The sequence below is a fragment of the Notolepis coatsorum genome (assembly GCF_963971535.1).
Source record: "Notolepis coatsorum genome assembly, chromosome: 2".
NCBI classification, from domain to species: Eukaryota; Metazoa; Chordata; class Actinopteri; order Aulopiformes; family Paralepididae; genus Notolepis; species Notolepis coatsorum.
In genome coordinates this window covers 19,557,444-19,581,284 of record NC_140166.1, presented here as the reverse complement: position 1 = coordinate 19,581,284, position 23,841 = coordinate 19,557,444, and the positions used below count along the sequence as shown (strand labels likewise).

The 23,841-nt window shown below is 42.3% G+C and overlaps 2 protein-coding genes across 2 annotated transcripts in view; one reads left to right on the top strand and one right to left on the bottom strand.

Annotated features, from left to right (window-relative positions):
- LOC311224193 (bromodomain-containing protein 3-like) overlaps nucleotides 1–2,791 on the top strand; it is a gene marked incomplete at its 3' end in the record, with an annotated part of 48,242 nt that extends 45,451 nt beyond the window's left edge. Inside the window, 1 exon segment of the mRNA XM_084309073.1 lies at nucleotides 2,658–2,791. Coding sequence (XP_084165199.1) covers nucleotides 2,658–2,791 — 134 coding nt within the window.
- Nucleotides 2,792–7,808: 5,017 nt separating this feature from the next.
- Nucleotides 7,809–15,505, bottom strand: brd3os (BRD3 opposite strand). Its single transcript, XM_084307717.1, has 2 exons — nucleotides 14,810–15,505; nucleotides 7,809–11,937 (listed from the first exon to the last, which is right to left on the bottom strand). The coding sequence occupies exons 1-2, from the start codon at nucleotides 14,890–14,892 to the stop codon at nucleotides 11,730–11,732; spliced, it is 291 nt and encodes a 96-aa protein (XP_084163843.1). The 5' UTR covers nucleotides 14,893–15,505; the 3' UTR covers nucleotides 7,809–11,729.
- Between the last annotated feature and the right edge of the window lie 8,336 nt (nucleotides 15,506–23,841).

Below are 23,841 nucleotides of genomic sequence, written 5' to 3'. Positions count from 1 at the left end.
AATGTAGACAGACAATGTACGTGTTTTAAAAATAGAATGAACAGAGCAGTGTGGTTTTGAAACAGTACAGTGTGTGTGTTAGTTTGATTTATGCTGCATTTTATATTGATGGCCTTCTAATTTGTTTGTTTATTTATTTATTTTAAATAACACAGTGACACTTTTCCTTTTGATAAGAAATCCAGCCATATTCATTTCATTGTATTTCAAATACTGCACTTTAATTTCAAGCGGAAAACTAATCTTTCCATTAACACATTGTCCGCCATGGGTTATATCCATCAATATAGCCAGTCTGCCACCGTTGAAAGCCTATGGAGATGTTTACCTTCTTTGCAGGGCTATAACTTTTTAAATTGTATTGCTATATTGACATTACTATGGCCCATTCAACATCGATTATCTATCGTTCCGGATGTGGGAACGTTATATTTTTTCATTCATACATTGTTGTGTTAATACAGTCTTGAATATAAGTATGTTTAAGCTTTTCTGCCGTAATTCCAAAAACGCTAGTTATAGGCCCAAACGCATATGATAGATTATCGATTGACGTTTCTTTCCTATACACGCTATATTAAAAAATTCAAATGTATATGATCGGTATACATTATGCTTCATCATGCGTGGAGGAAAGGGGGTGCGGGGGTTGTCTATAATTCCTTTATCGTCGGTAACTGCGTAGTATGGGTTGATATATTGATCAGACTGTTTGCAAACAAAGAAACGCACAATCGGGCTGAAAATAACATTACTGTCCTCTTACCGTTCGCCGATGAGACTGGAAGAAAAAGATCCCAATTATTTGACGCCGATCGCCTTGATCCATTTCCGGTTTGTATGGCGCAATAAACGCCGAAATCATATCGATTATTGCGTTATGGAAGTGATCCATATGCACGCCAGTGTTTGTCTGGACCCACGTAACAAGATATTACTGCCAGAGGAATTTCCTCAACGCACAGATCACAACTTCCGGTTTTGAGAGTGTAGCTCGCCCGACCATCCACCAGGCGGCGGTATTGTGGCGTTGCAATCTCATTCAGGGTCCCGCTGCAGCACCGGAAGTTGGCTGGATGAATTATGAATGCCATGGCGAAAAAATTAAATATTGATTTAAAAAACGGCGTAACTCATTTATGCCGACCAATGTGTTAAGAACTGACAATCAGGGAATTTAAACATTGTTGACATGTTCTTTTGTGTTTACTTTAACACTTTGATTGCCTAAGGTTAAATTCATGATATACCATCCGTTGCCAGCTCTATTTAACATGGAGAAGTTCCCCTTCTTTGCAGGGCTATAACTTTTTAAATTCTATTGCTAGATTGCCATTATTAGGGCCCATTCAAGGTCCTATATGTATTGTTCATGGTGTAGCAACGTTAAACTTTTTCATTCACATATTCATACTAAAATATGATCTAAAGTATAAGTATGTTTTCATCTCTTTCTGCAGCTTTCTCCAGAACGTGATTTATAGCCCCAAATGCATTATATTGATGATGAAATACAGTTTGGTAGGAATCTGTGCGAGATCAAAAATGTCAATTGGACGTACTTCTAGAAGTTTCTACGTATCATCTGATGATGGGCGGGGGATCGTTTATAATTCCGTGGGCAACGTTATACCATTCATCTAATGTGGGTCAAATGTTCATCATAGCAGTTAGTGTCGAACACGGTAATATTACACGCTAAAACTCACCCCAGTCTCCGCGGGCCGTTGGGCGATCAGCGTGGGGTAGACAGTTTTCCATTATGGGATGTCGAAATACCCGGTCCATTTCCAGGTTGTATAATAGTATATACGTCCAAATAACGTTGTTTATTGAGTTAGGGCGAGCGATCTATTATCGAGTGTTTCAAGATGGAGTCGCGGGAGCTATAGAGAGTGGCCGGAAGTAATATGGGTGATCAGCACTTCATCCACATGACTTCCTGTTTGGCGCTTCTGCCGATCGGCCACCAGATGGCGCTCTTGAACCGCTAGAGGGTTGAGAGGAGGCCAGCACTGTGTCTCAGGGCTGCGGAGGAAAAATATGATTTCGATCACAGATTTTTGAAATATTGATATTAAAGACGAGTTAGGGCGTCCTCTGCAACTTTAGCATGGCTAGGAAAGACGCCTAAACATGTTTTCGGCACTTAAAGTGTTAAAGAAAGGAAAGTCTAGTGCTGGTTGAGCATATGCATACTTTATGTTGATGGCCTTTGTCTATAATGTGGCCACAAAAATAGAAAGGTTTAATTATTTTGTTTGTTTGCACTAAGTTAATACTTTGACAAATGTAGCCTATATTTTTCAGTCAGTTCGGTCTTTGTGTGCCAAACATTATTTAAGGCAAACCGCTGTAAACTTTCAAATAAATGAAGCATGTTTGAATCAGCAATGCCTCTCCTCTTGCTGTACCAAAATCTCTCCTAGCTCTAACCGGTCACTGTCAAAATGATGTGCCTGATGTCAAACTGCCTCATTCGTTCAGTTTTTTTTGGAGTGTTAATAGATTTGTTTATATAGAATTTTAAAAAATTACGTAAACCGAACCGAAAACCGTCACCCCAAAACCGTGATACGAACCGTGGATTTTGTGAACCGTTCCACCCCTAATATTTACTGATCTTTCTCTCTCTCTCTCTCTCTCTCTCTCTACAGAAAAGGCAGCAGGAGGCGCGGCGTCTGGGGGCGGGGCATCCGGGGGTGGAGCCAGTCGTTTGAGTGGCAGCTCGTCTTCCTCCTCTGATGACAGCTCCTCCAGCGGGACCTCCTCTTCCTCTGACTCAGACTGAACACACACATACATACACACATACAGACATGTACACCTACACTAAACACACACACATACATACACTGTACACACACACACTTAGAGGTACACACAAACACCCCTATATGTACTGATTCTTGGACTAAAGACAGAGACACACACTCTGAACTTCTCTCACACACAGCGGGGAGTTGGGGACTAGAGGAGGTTGTAAATAGCCTGACCTGTTTTTAGCTAATAGTGTTGTTTTCTGGAAGACTGCAGACACTCAGAAGAAGAATCAACTACTAAACCACCAGAGAAGAAGAATGTGGAGGATCTTCAGGACCGTGTCTGGAAAATCATTGTTACAGACAGACAGGTAGAGATAGACAGACAGACAAACAGATAGATTGACAGACAGATATACAAATGGTTTGAGAGACAGACAGACAGACTGACCGGTAGAGAGACAGACATGGAGAAATGTGTCTGAATTCTGCATCAGTCGTTCTTGTTGCTAGGGAACTTTTTTCAGACCGCTGAGCCTGATCGCCGTGGAAACCAAGGTTTTATCTTATTGGGATGACCTGACCCCCCACCCCCCCTCTCTCTCTCTCTCTCTCTCTCTCAACATTCCAGAATCATCCGTACTAGAGCATGATGGGAGATCCCACCAGGATATACACAGTCCTACCCAGCGCAGGGAGGACAAGCCACAGGGTTTTAAATCAGGGTTTCAGGCTGTTTGGACACTGTTTAAATCTGGTTCTACGCAGCTCTGGAGAAGGATGGAAAAACACAGAAAGATTCAGAGAACATCAGCTAGAGTCTTCTCCACCAAGCATCTGTCTGTTGTTGCTTATTCTATTACTAGAGCTGTTTAAACGATGAGTAGTGAGTCTGTTTAGTCTCTAAAGAGAGACTGAGTTGAGCGTGTTGTTGAGGACGGGACAGAACTCAAGCAACCAGAAGTTTTTGGTCGAAAAACGCCTGAAATCCTCACATCTAAAACCCTGACAGTCACCTCCCTGAACCCACTGTGTTCTGTGAACCGACAGGTCACCTCCCTGAACCCACTTTGTTCTGTGAACCAACAGAACCGACAGGTCACCTCCCTGAACCCACTGTGTTCTGTGAACCAACAGGGTCGACAGCATCTGTGGCTCCCGGACGATCTGGGTTTTTCCAACACTACGGTTTTCCTTTTTATTTTCTTTGTTTTGTTGTTTTCCAGGTTGTGTGCTAATATTTTCTGTGTCTTCTATCTGAAATCTCTTTGTACGGCTACTCTGCTGCGCACATATCTCTCTCAGACACGGAGTGAACCGTCAGATTAAACACACTTTCAAACGACCTTCCGTCATGCGGGTCTGATCAGTCGTCCCGTCTGCAGCATCCACTCCCAGAACCCGCCCATCCTACCTAGAACACGGAGGAGTGAGACTCATTTGGAATCGTTAGAACATTAGAAGCAGAGATGGTCGTCTTTTGAGTTCTTCTCGATCGTCCCAAGCCGTTCCATCTAAAGGTCCGTCAGAACGGCCGTATAGCCCCATGGTACCGGTTCTGAGACGGTTGTTGGAATGGAAGAACTGGTTAGTGTATGTCTGCGCTTGACTGACGGGTCTTTTGGTGCAATGTTAGTTGGTATATCTACCGTCTTTGTCTAGTTACTCTGACGTCTGAAGTGTCACCAATCGGCACCAGACGGCTCATTGTGGCCTTGATTTCTACTCTGGGAGTTCCATCAGGTATAATACATCAGTAGACTGGAAGCAGAGGCAGAAACGCAGTAGAATACGGAGCTGCATGTTGACTCTCTGTCTCGGATGATGCTGCAAGGTGCAGAGTAGCAGCTGTGTCACACTGGTGGCCGAAGCCAAATATGGAGCTTCCTATTCTCCGCAAACGTGTGATTTTGTTTGGAAGCAGTCGTATAAAGCTCCTCCCACATGCAGCAGGTGAGTGAACGAGGACGGTCCATTCCTTCTGAACACGCTTGTGTTTCCCCTTCTCCTCGCATCTCTTCCTCATTTCCCTGTGACGTCTCACTGAGGAATTGAGGACGAGAAGAGAGGCGATAAATCTGTGAACCTTTGAAATGGACTCTTAGCCTCTCTAGGCCTGACTGTCTAGCTACCTAGCGCTAGATTTAGCCTCTCTAGGCCTGTCTGTCTAGCTAACTAGCGCTACATTTAGCCTCTAGGCCTGACTGGCTGGCTAACTAGCACTACATTTAGCCTCTCTAGGCCTGACTGTCTAGCTAACTAGCACTACATTTAGCCTCTCTAGGCCTGTCTGTCTAGCTAACTAGCGCTACATTTAGCCTCTAGGCCTGACTGGCTGGCTAACTAGCACTACATTTAGCCTCTCTAGGCCTGACTGTCTAGCTACCTAGCGCTAGATTTAGCCTCTCTAGGCCTGCCTGTCTGTCTAGCTAACTAGCGCTACATTTAGCCTCTCTAGGCCTGACTGGCTGGCTAACTAGTGCTACATTTAGCCTCTCTAGGCCTGTCTGTCTAGCTAACTAGCGCTACATTTAGCCTCTAGGCCTGACTGGCTGGCTAACTAGCGCTACAAGAGGAGGTCCCGCTGGAGGAGCTGTCATCAGAGGAGGAAGACGAGCTGCCACTCAAACAACTGGCTCCACCCCTGGATGCCCAGACGCCGCACCTCCTGCTGCCTTTTCTGTAGAGTAACTAGCGCTACATTTAGCCTCTCTATGCCTGACTGGCTGGCTAACTAGTGCTACATTTAGCCTCTCTATGCCTGACTGGCTGGCCAGTGCTGAATGTAAGGTAATGACGACTCAGATCTGGCTGAGCTGACGCAGAGGACAATTTCTACTGTGTATTTAATGTACAGGAATTAGACAAAAACCTGTTCTGAATCCCTTAAAGCTTGCTTTGGGTTCTGTCTCACCTTTGACCTTTGCAAAAACATGAGTTGTACACATACTTCCTGTATTCAATCTGAGTCATGGAGCCACAGTATTGGATTATAACCTCTAGGTGTACGGATGTACGCATCCAGAGCCATAGATTTACAGAGTTCCCAGGAGACTTTGAACCAGAGATTAACTAGAACCTTACAGCCTGAAGTGACTAGACCAGACCTGTTCTGATGTAAATGGGTCAAGGATCCATGGACTACCAGGTGGAGTTAATAGTGTCAGTAAGCAGTTCCTAGCCAGTCAGTCAACCAATCCATCACCTAGCCAGTCAGTCAACCAATCCATCATCCAGTCAAAAAATAGGTCAACTAGCCAGTTAGTCAACCAATCCATCACCTAGTCAGTCAACCAATCGGTCAACTAGCCAGTCAGTCAACCAGCCAGCCAGTCAGTCAACCGATCGCTCAACTAGCTACTCAGTCAACCAGTCGGTCAACTAGCTAGTCAGTCAGTCTGAAAGGTTGTTATCAGGACGTGAGTGCAGGACTTGGTCTGACATGTAAACCCACCATCACTTGGAAATCATGTTCTTCTGGTCAAATGGAGGAAGTGACAGCCGGTGCTCTCATTGGACAGTCAAGTGAATTTCCTGCCCAGGTTATTATGGAATGTGGTTCTGACCCGATCCCCCCCCCCCCCCCCCCCCCCATAGACACGAGACAAGAACTGGACTTTATCGTATGGACATAATCTCACCATATTCACCTCTGTTTTTAGTTGATGGTCAATGGATGATAAAAAATAGTTAATTTTTGTATTTTAATAAGAAAGGAAGAAAAAAAAAGATTTTATGTATTTGCATGCACTCCGGCCGTATGTTCTTTCTTGCGTATGTTTTTTGAGACTGTATAGTAGCCGTATGGTTAGCAGGCCTGTCGCCTGTATAGTAGCCGTATGGTTAGCAGGCCTGTCGCCGGGCAGAGACAGGGCCACGATGCAGGGCAGGACGCAGGACAAACACATGAAAAACAACAAGTGAATTATTTGATGTAATTACTTATATGGGATCCCTTATTTTCTGAGTTCCTTTGTTTTCTTAAATAAACACATAAACATACCAGGTGTAGCGTATCTGTGATTTTACACACACAAACGTTAACATACTGGGGGATTATTTCACAAAGCAAGTTCATAAAGGATTTAACCCTTGTGTGGTGTTCGTGTTTTTGTTACTCACCCCAGTGTTTGCAGGTCTGGTGGATTTTAAAACAAAGCCATAACAATTCATGTACAAAAATAAATACTTAACAGATGTTAACTTTATCTCAATTACAAGCAATTTAGACCGTATATAGTTAATATTTGCCATTTACTTCAGCTAGATCACACTTATCAATAAAAGTGCTCTACATTTTTTGTGGTATAATGTGATGTCTGTAAAAAAAAGAATCAAGACATGAATGGAATAAATCATGTTCATCTTGAGAAATGAAATGATGGATATAAATGAAACAAGGTGGAGGCAGACCGTGAAGGTACAGTGAACCTTTTTGTAATATAAATGTGTACTCAATGAAAATGTGTTCTTTTATATGTTCTTCACATAAAATGAGCCCAGACCCATGAGTCAGGTAAAACAAATAATCATTGTATCATTTCTCTTTTAGTAAACATTAAACGGGTCCACTGACCTGACCACACAAGGGTTAACTATATCTTGGTTTTTGAATCTGTAAAACTAAACTTGAATATCCATAATTTACACAGACCATTCTCCTTGTGAGGTCATAAAGATGACTTTGAAGTTTGAATGTCACTTGTGGATCTGAGGGTTATTATGATTATTTAACCTTGATGACTAGATGGCAGCAAGGAGACGAACAAACCCTCCTCCTCTAGCACCATCGTCCTGAAAATAATGTCAGCCAGTTAACTTAACAAAGTGTAATTCTTTGTTAGTTAACAGTTCAAGTTGACATTGAAATAGTTTGACAAACCAACAGATTTGTCTTTGAAACCAACAGCAGCAGGTTACGTCATGGGTCATTCAGTATGTTTGTTCACTGGCTGCTTTCTAATACATGTACATTACATGTCAAATCAACAGCCAGGAATATGATTGTTACATGTGTAATTAACAGCCAGCAATATGATGGTTACATGTATAATCAACAGCCAGCAATATGATGGTTACATGACGTATAATCAACAGCCAGGAATATGGTTACATGTATAATGAACAGTCAGGAATATGGTTACATATATAATCAACAGCCAGGATTGTGATGCCTACATCTATAATCAACAGCCAGGAATATGATGGTTACATGTATAATCAACAGCCAGGAATATGATGCTTACATCTATAATCAACAGCCAGGAATATGATGGTTACATGTATAATCAACAGCCAGGAATATGATGATTACATGTATAATCAACAGCCAGGAATATGATTACATGTATAATCAACAGCCAGGAATATGATGGTTACATGTATAATCAACAGCCAGCAATATGATGGTTACATGTAGATCAACAGTCAGGTAAAATTCAGGATAGCAGATGGTGTGTTGTGTCTTATTATGAAATTTGAACATGACAGCAGATATATGGACCATATTGGTTGGAATATTAAGGAATGTGACACAACATGTAATGTAACATCATCTGACTTGCAACATAGGAACAAAACAATACATATAATACAGGTGTAAATGTTTTCACATTACATTATAGGATCAGCCTGAGATAATACTGCCTTGTCCTCAATAAGTTATATTTCCCTCACGTAGAATATCAGATGCGCTGCTAATAGATTCTCTAAACTGATGCAGCAAGAATAGTTTTCGAACGACTAGATGGCAGCAAGGAGACATGAACAAATCCTCCTCCCTCTAGCACCATCTTCCTGAAAAGAATAATGGGCCTCATTCAACAATACTCATTATTTTTCTTATATTCTTGCTTACCTGTCTGTTAAGAGAACAATAAGAAAAGCCACCGCCACATTCATCAAGCCGTTCCTAAAGTCCAAATCTGTTCTTACCCAGGTTTTTTGAATGATGAATCCCACTCATTCTAAACGGGAATGTGTGTTCTCGCGTAAGACATTTGCATACAGAGCCACGCCTCGCGGGCTCATTATAATACGAGAGCTGTGTGCGAACTTGGGTCTGCATTGTATGAGCGGATCCCCGGCCGTATTCAAGCGCTGGAGCACTTTGCGATGGATCACAATTAGATAGGAATCAAATGTATTGTCATCATACAGCACCTATAGCTATATAGTGGAATAGACAGACTGTATTAATATAGTAGTAATATAATAGTAGTTGCGCGCTTCTGGCCACTGCGCGCACGTACTGTATATAAATACAGTACGTGCAAAATGAATCGTTCCAGCAAAGCAGGCTGTCAATACTGAACGATTCAAGAGCCAATCGCACAGTAGGTTGGGAAATACTTAACGGTTAAGCAGCCACTCATCTGGCTCTTCAAATAGATCTAGAGTCTGAATATGTCCGCATATACGCCGGCCTGACTGGCAGTGCGCATAGTACAGTGCGTGCTCCAAGTCAGACTGGATGGCACATCTCTCTCAAATCCATTCTGAGAACGGAACGCAGTGCCCGCAACGCGGGTCAAAGTCAGTTGTTTATATATATATATATATATATATATTTTTACTGTTTGCATACGAGGTGGTCCACAAATGTTCTTGATAACAATCTAGTGGTCCGCATAAACAAGAAGTTTGGGAACCACTGATATAGACGATCTCTAAATATGCGTTCTATGCTACGTATACAGTACTGTATATATGTATGTCATAAATGTCATGATATATATCTGTATATTGTGTATGTCATAAATGTCATTATGAATGGGGGACCCTGATGTAAACAAGAAGAAAGTTTTTCTCTGGTCTGCATCCCCTTAACAATTGTGTGTATTGAGCAGTAGTATTGTACCCATTCTGCAATCTGTTAATAAAATCTTCAATCAATCAATGGCCTGGGCGGCCAGAGCATAACTGTTCTAACAGCAATATATAAACCATTTCAGACAGAACGCATGCAATAAGTTATAATAATAATAATAATAATAATAATTGAAAAGTTCTGTATTTTTTAAGTCGTATTTGGGGGCAATTAACCAATGGTATGCTTTTTTGGGTAAGATTTTCTTATATGGGTAAGAGTGCTCTCGACCACTCTTAGAATTTGGTATTGCCTGAGAAAAAAGCAACAATAAGAAAACATTGCTGAATCCCAGGTAAGAACAAATGCTAGTTAAGAACGAAATCTGTTAGGGCGGCTACGTGGTGCAGTGGGCAAGGCGCTCACCACGAATACTGGAGACGCTGGGTTCGCCTGTTCGAGCCCAGCGCTCCACATTGCTTTTAGTTTAGCTGGTCGTCCGTACTAATACACATTGGCAGTATTAGGGGGTGGGAAACTGATGGGTGGGGATCGAGCGTTGTGGACAGCGACTCCTACAGGTCGGTTGGTGCGCCTGCGCAGTAGAATCAGGAAGCGATGGGAGCGGCGCCCCTCCAAAGCGCAGACCCCTGACGCTGAAAGATCACGCCGCGCAGGTGAAAAGATGCGACTGCTGTTACCTCGAGTATCGGAGGGGACTCGTGCTATGTATGACTTAATCCACATTGCAGCAAGCTTGTGGGAGGCAAGAAACAGCGTTCGAGACAGGGGAGGGTTGAATTGGATGATACGAAATTGGGATGGGAGGAAAAATAAAAAAATGGGAGAAAAAGTGGATAAAAAAGAAATAACGAAATCTGTTCTTATATCGCTTCATGCATGAGGCCCAATCTTTTTAGACTAGATTGATCATCTTCAATACGAGTGTCTTCGTCATTTCCTGGTTGTTCAACAAGGTGACAATAGACAAAAATGGCCAATAGACTAGTTTCATTCATGTGGCAAAAAGGAAAGTAATCCTGCTTTACAGTATATTTGTATTTGTTAGCCATGCTAGTGGTCTAGCTATGTCACAGTCAGATACAAAACAATAAATATGACATTACATCATGAATCCCCACCCAAGTCTGTGATGTCAACGGTACCTGTTTTTTAGTTGCATCCAGTGAAGCATCACACAACTCTGCAGATGTGCTTTGAAGAGGCAAACCTGGTGCGTTAGATCAGAAGTAGAAATAGAAGAGCACCTTGTTACGTCCCACCAATCCATGGACTGTTCTCCCCTGCTCTACTTCTCCCAGTCCCTGTATGTGTGTTCCTTTGTATCTCTGTCCCTTAGTGTTCTTTCCCTTCTCTCTCTCTTGCTCTCTCTCTTTCCCCTTCTCTCTCTTGCTCTTCTTCATGTCCCCCTGTTAGTCTAGTGTTACTGTCTTGTATTAGGTTCACTGTTTAGTCTTAGTGTTCGTAGTTTACTGTCTGGTATTTGGTTATCCTTTTAGTGTATGTAGTCTGCTTGTTTTGTCCCAGTGTTGGTGTTTGTCTTGTCATCCATAGTTGTAGTTCCTTGTTTTGTTTCTTGTAGTTCTTTGTCAGTCTGTTTCCCCTCCCAGGTGTCTCCAGTTGGAATCATCCCAGGTGTTTCTCGTTTGTCATTTGTTCCTGTGTATTTGAGTTCCTTGTTTCCTGTTCCGTGTCCATTGTCTGTTTCACGTTCCATGTTTCTCGTTCCATGTTCAAGTAAGTGTTCCCTGTGTCAGATGTTTGCGTTTAGAGTTCATTATTTTACCTTGGCGAGGATGGATGGATTTAACATGTTATGCATCACTGGCAGCTCGAAGAAGACGTTACCAGGTAGCGTGACAGATGTTTTATCAGTGGTTATAGCTGCGTCCTCAGGTCTGACTCATGCATGCAAGATATAGCATCCATACGAAGGTGTCCAGGTGGTCAGACACGGTCCCATAACCAGAAGGTCACAGGTTCAATCCCTGTAACAGTCAATGTGTCCCTTGAGCAAGGCACTGAACCCTGACCTGCTGTCTGACCCCTGAACCCTCTGGTGAAATGTCTACATGTATGTGTCTCAGAGAGAGATATTAATGTCTACATGTATGTAGACATTTATTTATCCGTCAGTCTCACATGATGAGACAGATCTTGGACCCCCCGCTGTCCCTCTGTCCTCCCAGACGGTCCTCCGTGGTATTTTTGTCTCGTACCACCACTGCCTGGTTGCCATAGTTACTGTACCATGTTGATTGGCTGCGGCTGAGGTAGTTGGTGGGCGGGGCCTTCTCTAGATCCTGCTGCTGCTGCTGCCAAATCAACAGGGAGGTGTCGTGGTACCTGTGACATCATAATAGATAATAACATAGTAAATAACTTTATAGATAATAACATAGTACATAACATTGTAAATAATATAATAAATAACATATCAATAGTAATATAATAGATAATAACATCATACATAATAATATCAGGTATTATAGATATTAACACTTTAACTGCCGGAGGTTAAATTCATGACCATGCATGGGTTGCCAGCTCTATTTGTCTATGGATAAGTTCCCCTTCTTTGCAGGGCTATAACTTTTTAGATTATATTGCTAGATTGCCATTATTAGGGCCCATTCAATGTCCTATATGTAATGTTCAGGGTGAAGCAACGTTAAACTTTTTCATTCACATATTCATACTAAAGTATGGTCTAAAGTATAAGTATGTTCATCTCTTTCTGCAGCTTTCTCCAGAACGTGATCTATAGCCCCAAATGCATTATATTGATGATGAAATACAGTTTGATGGCAATCGGCACGATATAAAAGATTCCAACTGGACATGGTTCTAGAAGTTACTACACGTCATCTGATGTTGACCGGATGGCCGAGGGGGCGTTTATAATTCCGTGGGCAGCGTTATACCATTCATCTAATGTGGGTCATATGTTCATCAGATCATTTAGTATAGAAGACATTGAAAAATAACGCTGAATCTTACCGTATCTTCCTCGCGCCGTTGGGCGATGAGCGTGAAGTATACATTTTCCTATTATGGGATGTTGGAATACCCGGTCCATTTCCAGGTTGTATAATGGTATATACGTCCAAATCATGTTGTTTATCGAGTTATTGGCAACGGATCGCTATGTATTGTGACGAGCTAGAGTGCCGGGACATATACCGAGTGCCCGGAAGTAGAGCTGCCGCGGTATTGATGTTTTCCTTACCGCACACATTTGCTAAATATTTCCTACCACCGCGGTTTTACCGCACACACACAAAAAAAAAAGTTTGAATGCATTTTTTTTGTAGTCTACTCTTTATATAGCATATAGCCTGCCTCTAGTCTAAATGTCTATCTTTAGAGGATGACTTTGCAGCATGAATATTGTTTGGGATTCGGCATGCACGCATTCGTTATTAAAAGTGAAACACGGATTCGAAGTCTCCCCTCGGTGTCGCGCCCGCCGGTTACCCCCCCGACCCTTTCTTCTTCTTATTATTATAACGTTACTACTTATGATTACAAAGGCATTCGATTTGTGGCATTAACGTTAGTATAGTTACACGTTCGTATTTACCGGACCACATAGCAAGGCAAGCGTTACTCAATTAATATCTAAGTTCCTTTCTTTGCTCAGAGCGTGCCGAGTTGTACCCATTCTGCGGTCTGTTAATACAGTTTTCAATCAGACAAGTGTATAGAACGAAGGGCTTTTATTATAACATTTCGTTGCAGTAAAATCATTATGCCTCGTTCCCTGAGGAGCGACGGCGTCGGTAATCCACTCCGGTCTCCGGTGGGAGCTAACGTACTATTAGCCGTGTTGTGATGGCTGAGATTCAGGAAGTAAACGCACTGCAAGAAGCTCCAAGCATGTGACGCGTATCTCTTCTGACCAATCAGTGGTCTGCAGTGTTTCATGTGACTTTTCTGGTACCCAATAGGGTCGCTTGGAATCTCGACAGAGAAGTAGGGTATATCTGCAGAGCCGCAAGCCCAACGAGAGCGTAATAATAATAATAATATAATAAAAAACAGCGGTGATGCCGGTATTCAGCCCAACGCTGCGGTGGGCATGATGTAACAGCGATACCGCGGTAATACCGATACCGCGGCAGCTCTACCCGGAAGTAATATGGGTAAACAGCACATCATCCAAGTAACTTCCTGTTTGGCGATTGCGCCGATCGGCCACCAGATGGCGCTCTTGAACCGCTAGAGGGTTCAGTGGGGCTTTTTGGTGGGTCTCAGGCCAGCGGATGGGAAATATGAATCCGATCACAGATTTTTGAAATATTGATATCAGACGAGTTACGGCGTCTTCGGCAACTTGAGCATGGCGGGGAAGGACGCCTAAACTCGTCTTCTGGCAGTTAAAGTGTTAACATGCAGCAGAGCTGAATAAACGCTACAAGAACAACAACACAACGCTGCCAGAAATGATGTGACTCAGGCTCATAACTGACTGGGCAGATATCTGAAGAGTGAGTTGTAAACTCGGCTCTGGAAGAACTGTCTGCAATAGGAGTGAAAATGTACGTCCACAAAAGTTTCAAAATAAAGATTTGCCATTTTAAAACTTAATTTCAAGGTTTCAAACCTTTTTTCCAACATATGTGCACCTGTTTTAGAGATCATTCTTTATAAGGTTTCAAACCTGGAAAACAAACTGATACAATGAGAGAACAGAGACTCGGAACATTTGTTGAAGAAACAGCATAAAAATAGCTGCTGCTGTCGTGAAGGAAAACTCTATAAAAAAAATAATGTTTGCAGAGATTAGAATTTGTTTTCAGCCATACATTTTTCGTTTAGAATTCTGGCATGGACATTGGTTGTGAAAAGTTGAATCTGAATATGAACCTGACAGCCTGACAAGATGGAGGGGGGGAAAACATTGCATCTTGCGTTAACTTGTGAACAAACAATGCCAGATGTGTTTTCTGGTTTACAGGGTCAGAATAACTTCCCTTGAAAAGCAAGAAACCACAGAGCCAAGATGTACCTTTTTATTATCCGCATTGCTTTGACCCTTTTCATACACTATGCATTGTTTTTATTCTGTCAATGTTATGCTAATGTTATTTTACTGCTGTGAAGCACTTTGGGCTGCAATTATTGTATGAAGGGTGCTATAAAAATACAATTTCATAATTATTATTATTTCTCCTTCGGTGATTACAAACTGCTGTTAGTGCTGTTACCATCGTACCTGAGCCTGGCGTGTCCCTCCGACAGAGCTTTGACCGCCAGGACAGGCCTGTCTGCTACAGGAGCCCCGCTGGCCTCGGACATGGTGGGGAGAACAAACACGCCTCAGCTGCAGGCATGGCGACCAGAACCGCCTCCTGAAGCCGGCTGGCTCTGTCAGTAGACGGGTTCGTCCAGACTCAGAACCGCCTCCTGAAGCCGGCTGGCTCTGTCAGTACTCGGTAGACGGGTTAGTTCAGACAAGGTTCTGCCAGAAGACTGGTTAGTTCAGACCTGGTTCTGTCAGGAGACTGGTTAGTTCAGACCTGGCTCTGTCAGTAGACGGGTTAGTTCATATCAGGTTCTGCCAGAAGACTGGTTAGTTCAGACCTGGTTCTGCCAGAAGACTGGTTATTCCAGATTCTAGATGAAAATGCTGACCAGCTCTTCTCAGAATAGAAAAAGGATCATGACCGAATCGACCGATATGACAGCTGCTGATCTCAAACAGCTTTAGCTTAGCTATAGCTGACTAGCAGCTAACAGGCTAAACTCCAGCAGGAAAACAGCGAACTTAGCTATCCCGGCTAACATGCGTTTAAACTTTAAATAGACACCACCGTCAGTCCGTGGTGTTACAGTAGCTAACCTAGCTAGCCACGAGCGGCTAACTACGCTGTTATTGCTGTTGTGGTTGTTGATGCGTCCAATGGCAACGGTCTCCTTGCCTTTAGTTCGGGTTGGAATATGAGCTCTAGGAAACATAGGTTCCGGGTATTGATTGATTGATTGAAAACTTTAACAGATTGCAGAATGGGTACAATACAGTACGGCTCATCAATACAAACAATTGTTAAGGGGATGCAGACCAGAAAGACTTTCGTCTTGTTCACATCAGGGTCCCCCATTTTCAATTAATCAAGACATTTATCATTTGGGCCATATGACGTCACAGCGATTTAGCGCGGCCATCTTTGTGTCCTGTATTGTGTCCGACAGGTGAATGAGAGAGGTACTCCTGCGCGCCACAACTAGAGAAGAGAAGTTGCGCGAAACACAACTAAAGTTCATACAACTTCATACAATATGCCCGGGATATGTTGTGCAGTTGGCTGTAACAACAGTCGTCAGAGAAACCCCGAACTACAATTGTATTCCATCCCAAAGGAGTTAGATCGGCGCAATAAATGGTTGGCTTCAATCAGAAGGGACCACTGGCATCCTACATCTATCTAACGTTATCTAATGTTAATTATTATTTTAATCTTTTAGCTCAGGGAAACACTTGAAACACTTAAACATGGTTAACTTCAGTTGCTATATAATTAACGTTAGCAGTGTCATCCAAACACATGCTAATTTGAGATAGATTCAGACTGTGTAGTGGTTGGATTTATTACACTAATCACATACCTAGCTACTTGTCAAAAAGGAAACTGTTATTAAACCCAGTTGTAAAGCTACTCTTACTTACCTCTGCACTTAATTAAATATACAATACAATATACTTACCTGCAGTATATATATATGTGAATAAGAGGGAACAAATTCTGAGAAAAAGATGAAAGGGACATTACCTTTTGGTCAATATTTTGATGGTATGCACACATTTAATAGTCTACCATTCTTGTCTCTCTGTCTGCTTAGGCAGAAAAAGTGAGAACCCCATGAGCCCTGATTATGTACCTAGCCTGTTTGCACACACTTCAGCTGGACAAAGGCAGAAAACCATCTATGCCAACAGTAGGTTTGAGCATACCCAGCAGATTAAACGGAAAAGGACTGAGACAATGGCCCCTAGCAGTGATGACCATGAGACTGTGGCCCCCTCCAGCACCAGCGATGACACTGAGCATGACAACACCATGCAAGTACGGGCAGAATGCATGAAGGATGAGCACAATTACTCCCAAGCCATTCACAGGCATAGTGGGGCCATGCTCGAATGCAGCCTGCCAAGCTACAGTCAAGGCATTGACAAATTAGTGTGCACGACTTAGGGCAGAGGTTCGTCTAAAAGACAACGTTGATGGGCTGTCTTTGAACGAAGAGGCCTTTAAAGGAAATGATGACATGGTACTGGAACTCACAGGCCTTCCAAGCTATGCTAAATTAATGGTTGTCTTTACTTTCCTGTCAGGATTTCTGAAACCTAGTCCCAGACTGACTCCCTTTCATAGCTTTCTGTTAACACTGATGAGAATGAGACTTAATTTACCTCTATATTTTTTTGTCTATTTATTTCGTATGTCTAAGACAAGTGTTGTCAGAATATTTAATAGTACATTAGATGTAATGTATGTTAGAATGTCACCACTTATATTTTGGCCATCAAAAGAACAAATTCAGGTCAGTCTGCCCATGTGTTTCAGGGATAATTTTAAAAACTGCACTTCTATCGACTGTTTGGAAATATTCATAGAGAAGCCAAAGAACTTGAGAACTCATGCACAAACATACTCTCAGTACAAGCATCACAACACTGTAAAATTCTTGATTTCAATAACACCCCAAGGTGTTATATCCTTTGTGTCAAATGGCTGGGGTGGACGCACAAGCGACAAGCACATCACAGAAAACTGTGGTTATCTTGAGAAAATATCACCAGGAGATGTCATTCTTGCAGATAGAGGCTTCAATGTCAAAGATACGGTAGGCCTGTATTGTGCACAGTTGAAAATTCCAGCATTCACCAGAGGCAAGCAGCAACTGCACCCCCTGGAACTAGAAGCAACAAGGGGACTTGCTGCCGTTAGGATCCATGTGGAAAGAGTCATTGGCCTGGTCAGGAACAAATACACCATCATTCAGACCACCATCATTCAGACCACCATCCCGCTGTCGCTCTGCCAAACAGCCGCTCAAGGACAACCTACCTCTGTTGACAAGATGGTAACAGTTTGCTGTGCTCTTTGTAATATTTGCCCATCTGTGGTGCCCACAGAATAGACAGGCAGTAGTTGCTTACCATGTGAAATGGATCTATTACAAGTTTCCCTCTTAAGGTAATAAACGTGCCCTTTACTGTAAATCTGGCTTTAAATAAACCATATCTGCACAATCTACGGTATTTGAATATATATGATTCAGTGATGTCAGATGAATGTGTACACATTACACAAATACATGACCAAAAGACAGGATAGTTTCTTTCAGAATTTATTTGACCTTACTCCTAGAACCCACCTCACCCCTGCCCATTTTGACAACCTAGGATGGCTTAGAGTAGACGACAGAGTACAGCAACTTGCAATGGGCCTGGTCTACAAGATACACTACACGACCAAGGTACATGTTCAATCAATCAGTCAATAAACTAGATGAATTAGAATTAAATAGCACATTACATCGATTTTTCTATGGCTGTATATGGAATAATCTAGCTTTAGGCTCATCAAACCTTCCTCAGTGACAGTCAAGCAGAACCGTGAGTCTTTGGCACATTCATTTAGAGTGCGGCCTTTTGCACTGAAAGGACACTTAATCTCTAACATGCCAGGCTCATGGCAAGCACAGGTCACCACGCCATCTGGTGATGCACCCATCCATGGCAGCTCTGGATTGATGATAAGCCCAGATGCTGCACCGGTGAGGTCTGCATGGCGATCTTGCATCGTCATCAGGTACGACTCTCTGGCAGTGTCTTCGTTTTCTAGACCCCATCTGATGAAGATAATGCAAAAGTGAGCCATGTTATTTTGAACATTTGAGAACAACTCCAGACTAGGACCTAAACAAAACAGTGAGGTTCTAACCTGAGAACACCTGCCTGTGGTGAAATTTATTTATTTATTAGACCGGTCAGTAAAAAATAAATATAGCCTAGTGTAGTGATTGTTAATTGTACATAATTCACCCACGGAACTAGGGTTAGGAACATTAGTTCCGCCCAAACATTCTGGAACATTTGTGGTCATGTCATAGCCAAACGTTCTAGAACATGGCTGATGTCACCGTATGATGTCATGGCCAATGTTCTAGAACATTTGTGTATGTATATATGTAACTGTGGCCATTATATGGTTTCATCATTTATGTTATTTCAGTTTAAGTGTAATATTTGAGAATGTATTTATGTTTAATTTCTTATTTTCTTTATTATTTAATTTGCTACAATTTATAATATATTCATTTTGACGTCTGGTCATATGTGGTGTCCCGTTAGGCTGCTGTTGTGTTGTTACATTTGGGTCTGATTAAGACACCTGCGAGCAAGCGGCAGGGATGTTGGGAGACTGGGACTCATTAAAACACCTGCGAGCAAGCAGCAGGACAGAGACGAGTTGTACAGGCTCTCTAGATTCGAAGAGTGTACGACTATGTGTAGTGTACCACTAAGACTGTTACCAAGAACAGAAGAACAAGACCCCTTTGTTATGTAGCATGCAGCCAACGAGGTAATTAATGTTTGTTTGTATTTTGCTTTTCTGATGTATTGTTTTCATATCGTGTATATTATTGTTTGTGTTGACCTGACGCAACGTATATGTTTCTGTTTAAGTTTTCACGGTGGATTGGAGGACCAAGCCTTGAATAAACCTGTTGAAAGGAAACCACTTGTGTCTGCAGTGCTTGAAGGAGTTACAGTGAAAACTCGACTGTTCATCGATGCAAGTGGGCGATGAAGCAAGTCCAAGTTTAAGGCCGGCGTCCAGCGGATCTTCCCCGACAATTGTTTGCTGCGCTGCCGGCGCGCCGACATTAAAGGACAGATGAGTCACAAACAATACGCACTACACGCATAAACACAAGAAGTAAGAAGATGCACACAGTATAATGAGCAGCGTTTCAAGATAAAGCCATAAAGGACTTGGACATTATAAGTTAAGAGTGGTCAGGTCAAGAAGAGTGCTTTGTAAACGTTTCTATAATATATTTGACTGCGAATTCTAATTACTGTGGTGTGCGTGCAAAAAACGTTTTGACTTATTTGCCTATATAATTTAACTGAAGCTAACCATTTGTACACACATTAAGGTGTCAACGTTAAAGTATAAATATGTTTTCTGATTGAACACCCATTTCTAATTTAAAGTGTGTTTTGGAAATTGTAACCTATAAAAAGCACGTATAATTTATAGGTGAAGGCTATTATTGGCATCTAATATTTATGTTCCTAAGCGTTCTGAAGTGCTTAATATATATGTGGAGGTTATTTTGAAAGCCAATTGAATTAAGCAATTTGATTTGCTCGGAGAGTACTACATTTAATTCAAATTTGAGTACAAAACAGGCTAAAGGTTTAAAGGTGTATTTACTATTTTTTCTTTACAAATTTTGGTCAATTTAAAGTAGTGATTTACAATGACAGAGCCAATTAGGCCTGCAATTGAAGTAGGGGACAGTGTTAGGGATAGTGCAAATTCCCAAGACCGACCTGAAGAAGGTCAGGAAGAAGGTGCTGAAGCCCAGCAAGAGGTACCAAAACGATCTCAAAGAACCAGAACTCTAACAGAGAAGGGTAAAGCAATGCAGGAGGATAAGATCAAAGCGCTTCAACAAAGATTTAATTACATTTACAATAAATGGAGGACACAAGTTAAATCTTCTAAAGGTCCGTTATCACAATCAACAGAACATTTGTCTAATGAGCTGCTTACTGATATCATTACAGATGTCACAGGTCTTTCTAATGATGTGCAGCATATTTATGATGAACTACGTGACATCTCAACTCCAGACCAGGACACGCGTCTAAGAGTGGATCTGTGTGCAGGGATTTCTGAGATAATTGTGTCCAGAGCCACATTTAGACTGGGGGGAAGTGTGTTAGAAGAAGGAGAGAAAGAGTGGCCAGAAGCAGGCTCTCTCTTTGACTCAAGCACCTATAAATCTGGTTCTGCCACTTCTTCCAGGAAAAGTGCTTATAAATCTGGTTCTGCCACTTCTTCCAGAAAAGGCACCTCAGTGCATTCAAGCAGTTCTTCTGTAAAGCGACGAGATGCTGTCGCTGATGCTGCTGCAAGCCAAGCTGTTCTGGAAGTGTTAAAAGAACAAGAAAAAGAACAATTGGAAATGCAGTGCCTAGAAGCAGAAGCTAAAAAGAAGATAGCTGAGCAAGAGGCAGCAGGCATAAAGCGTCGTTTAGAGCGTCGTTTAGAACAAGAGGAAGAGGAAGCTAAAATTAAAGCTCAACTGGAAGAAGAACATGGAGCTATACAAAGGACTCTGGAGGAAAAGCGGAGAAAGATACAGCATTTGGAGGCAGTGAAAGGTCTTAATGCAGCACGAGCAAGAATCCTTGTGTACGATCAAGTGGAGGCCACAGAAGAAGAGCGGAAAGACGTACTAGAACATGAGAGGGTAGCAGACAACAAAGTGCCTGCTCCCACAAGTCCTCTGTCCCTGTATACGTCTCCCGTACCACAAGTTGTGACCACCTCCTCAAATGACAGTACAGCAGAGCTTGTTAAGATGCTGGCAGGTGCTTTAAGTGCCAACAGAATTCCAATTCCTGAACCTTCATCATTCAGTGGGGACCCATTGAAATACAATGACTGGAAACTTTCCTTTGAAATACTGATTGATCAGAAGAGCATTGAAGATAAGGAGAAGATATACTACCTCCGTAGGTATGTAAGTGGACAAGCTAAGAAAGCACTTGATGGCTATTTCTTACTCGGAACCAAATCTGCCTATGTTGCAGCATGGAAGACTTTGGAGGAGAGATATGGTAATCCTTTTACAATAGCAAAAGCATACAGAGACAAGCTCCAAGCATGGCCCAAGATGGGATCTAAGGACAGCTTTGAGCTCAGAGAGTTTGCAGACTTTCTCAGGAGTTGTGAGGCTGCCATGGTCAACATCAAGGCATTGGACATTTTAAATGACTGTAATGAAAACAGGAAAATTCTTTTAAAGTTGCCTGATTGGCTAACAGCGAGATGGAACAGGATGGTTATCCAAGAAGAAGAAGAGCGTAACCAATTCCCCTCCTTCAGCCAATTTGTAAAGTTTCTGACAAGAGAAGCGAAAATTGCCTGCAACCCTGTTACATCACTACAGTCACTAAAACAAGGTGAGACTGAAAAACCAAAATGCCCAAGATATCAAAGCTTTGAAGCAAAGGCACTGACCACATGTTCCAATGAAAAGACTGTCATAACATGTATTTTCTGTGAGAAGTCAGGGCATACTTTGCATAAATGCAGGACGTTCATGGAGAAAACTGTTTCAGACAGAGTCAAGTTTGTTCAAGCTGGAAAGCTATGCTTTGGTTGTCTCAAGTCTGGTCACTACTCAAAGAGCTGCAACAGTAGGAATGTGTGCGACGTGTGCCACAAGCAACATCCTACATGTCTGCATGAGGAGCGAGCCAAAGAAGGACAAAGACCACCACAAGCCAAGCTAAAGCTAAATGAAGAAAAGCCAAGTACAAGTCAACAATGGTACAAAGAAAGACCTCAATCGACACAATGCAAAGAAACAACCACAAACTCTACTTCACATAGAGTAATACTTCATGAAGCTAACACACAAACGACTGCAATAATTCCTGTCTGGCTTTCATCCACAGATCAACCAACACAAGAAGTCCTTGTTTACGCTCTGTTGGATTCTCAAAGCGACACAACCTTTGTTATAAGGGAAGTAGCAGAAGCGTTGGAAGCAACCAAAGTCAAGGTCAAAGTCAAGCTCTCTACTATGACCTCAAGAACGACAGTAGTAAGCTCTGAAAGAATAGACAACTTACAAATCCGTGGCTTTTACTCTGGTAAGAAGATATTGTTACCACCAGTCTATACTCGGGATTTCATTCCAGCCAACAGAACACACATACCAACAGATGGAACTGCAAAAGCGTGGTCCCATCTAGAGCACCTCCAAGGAAAGATTGCACCTATGCAGGACTGTAAAGTAGGTCTGCTCATTGGGTACGACTGCTCACAAGCCCTGCTTCCAAGGGAAGTTGTGTCTGGCGAAGAAAGTCAGCCTTATGCACAGCGTACAGACCTTGGATGGAGTATTGTTGGCCATGGGAATCCCTGTGTAGACATCAGAATCAGCCATCGCATAGTATTGAGACGAGTAACAGCAGGTGTGAAACGTTCTGTTAATCTCAAAACTGAAGTACACTATGCGAGCCGAACAAAAGTGAAAGAAATGACTCCCTCAGACATAAGAGTTCTTGAACCAGACTTCTCAGAAAGAACTGGAGAACATGACCCTGTGTCTCAAGAACATATCAAGTGCCTGTCGAAGTTGAGAGAGACCATCACGCAAAAGAACAATGGTCACTACGACATGCCGTTACCATTCAAAGAAAAGGAAAAGAAAAGAAAAGGAAAAAGAAAAAAGAAGAAAAAACGACCTGTCAGAGAACTCAAGGTGGGAGAAATTAAGGAAGATGATCCTGAACTCCACAAGGCTTTTGTGTGCAACACTAAAGCAAAGGAAAACAGATCATCATTGGATCGCCTACAGAGATTCTCGGAATGTGTCAAGTGTAGAAAGTACAGAAGATGTACTGAAGGACAAAGAGGGGGTGACTTACCACAAGATCGGAAGCAACTCCACCCTTCACTTACGCTGGCATAGACTGCTTTGGTCCGATCCATGTTAAAGAAGGAAGGAAGGATCTCAAAATATATGATCTCTTACTTACCCGTCTATGTTTAAGGGCCATACACGGGGTCAGATGGTAGGGTGAGAAAATTGAAATTGCGGGTGAGTGACACCACCTTAAAAGGTAAACCTATAACTAAAAGTGTTCCTTAATACCTGTACAGAAGGTTATAACGCTACTCGAAGTTATAACGCTACTCGAAGCAGACTAATTTAATGTTTTGCCTAAAACTTATGTTAATGATGATATTTACATTTAGCCATTTAGCTGACTCTTTTATACAGGGCGACTTACAAGTTCTGTACAGGTCCCCAGGAGGCGTGTAGCTTTATGCCAAGCAAGCAGTGCAAAAATTTATCGTAGTGGCATGCAGTAATGCGCCTTTCATTTTCCGCCGCCCAGCGCCCAGGTCGCGCGGAAATAGGCTGTCTATTGCCATTCTCTTTGACAAACTCTAACCTTAACCAGCTCCTTAACAACGCCTAAAC

Bases quoted from the DNA above. Each gene is read 5' to 3' on its own strand.
- brd3os (XM_084307717.1), bottom strand. From the start codon at position 14,892: ATGTCCGAGGCCAGCGGGGCTCCTGTAGCAGACAGGCCTGTCCTGGCG. The intron at 11,938-14,809 runs GTACGATGGTAA...ATGATGTCACAG, and splicing joins GAGGGACACGCCAGGCTCAG to GTACCACGACACCTCCCTGT.